Source organism: Rhagoletis zephyria, unplaced genomic scaffold (genome assembly GCF_001687245.7).
Source record: "Rhagoletis zephyria isolate East Lansing unplaced genomic scaffold, Rhagoletis_zephyria_1.1 Rzeph_scaffold_01294, whole genome shotgun sequence".
In the NCBI taxonomy this organism is placed as follows: domain Eukaryota; kingdom Metazoa; phylum Arthropoda; class Insecta; order Diptera; family Tephritidae; genus Rhagoletis; species Rhagoletis zephyria.
Genome location: NW_016158378.1, coordinates 28,547 through 32,688, shown reverse-complemented (window position 1 = coordinate 32,688; position 4,142 = coordinate 28,547). Strand labels below are relative to the sequence as shown.

Genomic DNA, 4,142 nt, shown 5'->3' with positions numbered 1-4,142 from the left:
TAGCCACGCCCACTTATGGTTACATGTGTATATCTTGGTAACCGCTGCACCAATTTCTTCCAAACTTGGCACAGTTGTTGGCCTTGGTACATCATAGTAAATTGCCGAAAATTTAAAAACTCGGACAATAGCCACGCCCACATCCCATATAACGGTAATTTAGAGAAATACAAAATCTTCGATAAATCAGTAAATATTAAAGCTAATTTATTCAAAATTGATGCTTGCAACAATTCTTTACCAAGAAATACGTTTATGGTTAAATTTTGGAAAATGGGCGTAGCACCGCCCAGTTATGACCACATATATGTATATCGGTAACCGTTCTATCAATTTGTACCAAACTCGGTATTTTTGTTGTGCTTGCCACATAAAAGCAAAACATTGAAAATTATTGAAATCGGACTGAAATTACGGCCGCTTTTCATATAACGGTAAATTTCATAAATGCTTGAAACTGCAATATTTCGAAATTTAAGGACGCTAATTTACTCAAAATTGATACACCCCGGCTTACCATCTAGCGGTAGGTTTCGGAAATGTTCGGCTCCACCCGAACTTAGACTTTCATTCTTGTTATAAATGTCTAGCTTATTATAAATATAACTCCGTGCGACAGTAAATTTTACACACAACAAGTAATTTTTAGCAAAAAAAACGACTTAAAAAAATATATCTATATCTATATATATGTAGTACCATTAAAACGCACACGATTGTACTTAGATGTAATTTTAAAAAGTTTTATTTAATTCAGTGTCACTTAAACGGCTAAGGCTACAACGACGTGTAGTTCGGCTAACTTCTCTACTTCGACTGCTTCTTCCATTCTTACTTTCCATTTCTTAAACCTATTGGTGGACGCTTCGGTATTATTTCTGCCGCCTCACTTAGTCGATTGTCCCTTTAATGATGGTTGCCATATACATAAGTCCTATCCTACATATATTTCCTGATACAATTATCGGATCTAAACCAGAGTAGTACGGGACTACCTCTGAGACACTACCTTTCTGATACAAAAAGAATTATCGAAATCGGTTGACGTGGTCCAAAGTTATGCGGTAACATAATAAAAAAATATTCCGACGAACTGACAACCTCCTCCCCCTTTTTGGAAGTCGGTTAAAAATCAATATATTCGTGAAACCATGGGCCAAATATAGTAAAATTGCGTTTTTACTTTTTCACTCTGACGTCAATAATTCAAAAATGATTTAAAAAATTCATTAAAATGTACTTAAGGAAGATATATGGACACCAAATTAAATAGAAAATTCTATAGAATTTAATTAGCTTCAATTTTTTGGTGCATAAGGACGGGTAGGTAATGAAAATGTCATTTTAAAATTTTATCATTGAAATTTCGCAATATCTGCTTTCGATAACATCCTCGAAATTCGTTCTTCTACCTTCATAAGCATAAAAAATTACCTATTCGTCCTTGTGAATCCAAAAATTTAATTTTTTTTAAATTCTAAAGAAATTTTCTCTCTCATTTGGTACCCATATTTTTATTCTACATTTTTTTAAATAATTTTTAGAATTAATCATATCTTTGAAATTAGAAAGTCCTTTACAATAAATCCGGACGTCAGAAAGAAAAAATAGAAACGCCACTTTAAATTAAAGAGTTGGTTTCAAACCCATTTATTTATTATTTACTTTATGGTAGGAGAGAGAGAAGCAATTTTTTCGATTTAAGTTTTTGAAAAGTAATGAATAACTATATCCCGGGACTAATCCCAGCATACCGGGATTGTGATAACGACAACCCGAAAATCCCGGAATCGTAAAAAGCGAAAAAATTAACATCCCTACATGCTATATGCTTTTTCACACGCGTACCTACCGCTGCTCATTTTAGCACTTCCCGCGAAGGTCGCCCTCTTCACATAGTTTTGCTCCAAGCAACAACTCTTGAGCCGGTAAACAAGTTTTAGTAATTTACATTATCTTTGACAAATTTAAATCAAATGCTATGTACTAGTCCACGAAAGGCCAAAACCGCAAAAAAAAATTCATAAAACTATGAATTAAAGAAGATGAATATTAAAGCAGATCGTATTTGTACATAGGTGCACATAATGTGCACATATTGGTACATATATGCGTACATACATATGTATGTTCGGCCATCCTTATTAGTAGAGTAAACAAATTAATATCGAAAAATATGTACGATAATCCAAAAGATCTTAAATCACTTTTGTAAGTTTATTACGGTTGCCCGCAGGGGATTAGTTGTAACATAGTACATCTTTCCTTCCTCCAGAAGTAAAACGAATTAAACTGCTCGAATTCTTCTACATCACGATAGCTGCAAAGACTGTAGACCGTGCATTACCATCTAGTAGTGATCTTTAATAACCCCCGATTACACGCTGTTCGCGCCGTCCGCAAGTTGTGCTAGATCTTCTTTATCAAATTTAGTTCAGAAAAATATTTCGTGCCATCCTTCATTTCGACTGTGTAGACCTTCTGGTATTCGACAGCTCTTTAAAATTATTCTCCAGCCAGAGGTGCCAATATGATGGCGGAATACGCAAGTTCAAAACGGCACTGGTCGCAAATAACAAGGTTGCCTCACTTACTAGTAAATCTGTCATGCAATTGCCTGATTACATATCGTCACTACACACGAATAAAGGCGCGTTAGTGTTTTGACGGCGAAAAAAGGCGCGTAAAAAATTTTGCGAAAAAAGATGCTTATGAAAAACTTCGGCGAGGTATGTTAAGCGTCTTTGACGCTGAAGTTTTTTTTATGCGTCTTTTTTCGCCGTCAACTTTTGAGCTCGCGCCTTTATTCGTGTCCAGTGACGATATCTTTGTGATTTGGCATCCATACTACATATTTGAATATGTCTAAACTCCATGACTATTCTTAATGTGGATTAGTCGCAATGAAGTATCTCAATAGCTGCCTGACTACTCGTATCAAAGAAGGTTCCACGTACATACTTACATACCCTCAAATCATAGTCTTTTAACCACTTTTCTCACTTTTTTCATTGGAAGGGTTTTTATTGGCGGCCTTCACACCCAAAGCACACCAGAGACTAGCCTAATTTATGAGGACACATTTATAAAACGAGCTGCTTGTTTCAAGACAGACACCCGCTTCCAGCCGCACCTCATTGTGATCAGACACTGCAGACTTCAGTGGACTCTTACATCGAGTACGGTGGAGTAGCCCCACTCAAGAACCATGACCAAAGGACCATTCCTAAGGGCTGACAAATAAATTCTCTTGGAGGGAGATTCAGCGCCTCGACTCCCGAGGATCTTTAATGAAGGATATCTAGAAATATACCCAAACGTGTAACAGTTGCGTCTCCGTTAAACATAAGCAATTGGTCAACTCTCAAGAAGCTTTTGTTTCACCTGTTTGAACCCTAATTTTATTTATGTATATTTAATACGATGCACAGTGAGGTTAGACTACGACTGCTAGTTTTATCGAGAGCCCATTCTGTGGTAGATAATCTGCACTATCCTCAGTTTCGCCCGAAAAACATTTTCAGCCGGAAAAATTTTCACTCGAAAAATTGTGCTCCCCCCATAGTAAATACATGGAAACTTAAAGTGAACCGGTTTGGGGAAAATGAAACTCATGATAAGGCTGAATATCTACATATATGCCCACTTTTATACTTAGTCTAAGATTTTCCTGGGCTACCAGTATATTCCATAAATCTGGTATTTTGTCGAATTCAAACGCATTTGTGGGAGGGCAGGTAATTAATATACTACTTAAATATATGCCTAAGCTTTGAAGTTCTTCCTTATATTCTAAAAAAATTTTCATGTGGGTCTCCGGACCTGTTTACCATATAGCCAAAAGTCCAATGCAATTGGTGCGAATACTCCATCGACGTTTTTACCAGCATTTAGCTCATCAGGGCAGATGTACTTATTTATAAGGTAAATAAAGAACGTGGAGTTTGATAAATAATCGGTATTTTTTTATAAATACTTATTTAACAATCGACTATCACTNGTAAATGCTCATCAGGGCAAATGTACTTATTTATAAGGTAAATAAAGAACGTGGAGTTTGACAAATAATCGGTATTTTTTTATAAATACTTATTTAACAATCGACTATCACTATTGATTGTGAAGAACTGTAGACATTCACA

At 35.8% G+C, this 4,142-nt stretch overlaps 1 protein-coding gene across 1 annotated transcript in view; it reads right to left on the bottom strand.

Annotated features, from left to right (window-relative positions):
* LOC108363518 (skin secretory protein xP2-like) overlaps positions 1 to 3,890 on the bottom strand; it is a 5,992-nt gene extending 2,102 nt beyond the window's left edge. The window contains exon 1 of the mRNA XM_017616902.1: positions 3,831 to 3,890. Within this exon, the coding sequence (XP_017472391.1) occupies positions 3,831 to 3,890 (60 nt within the window). The remainder of the gene's footprint in view (positions 1 to 3,830) is intronic.
* Positions 3,891 to 4,142: the final 252 nt, after the last annotated feature.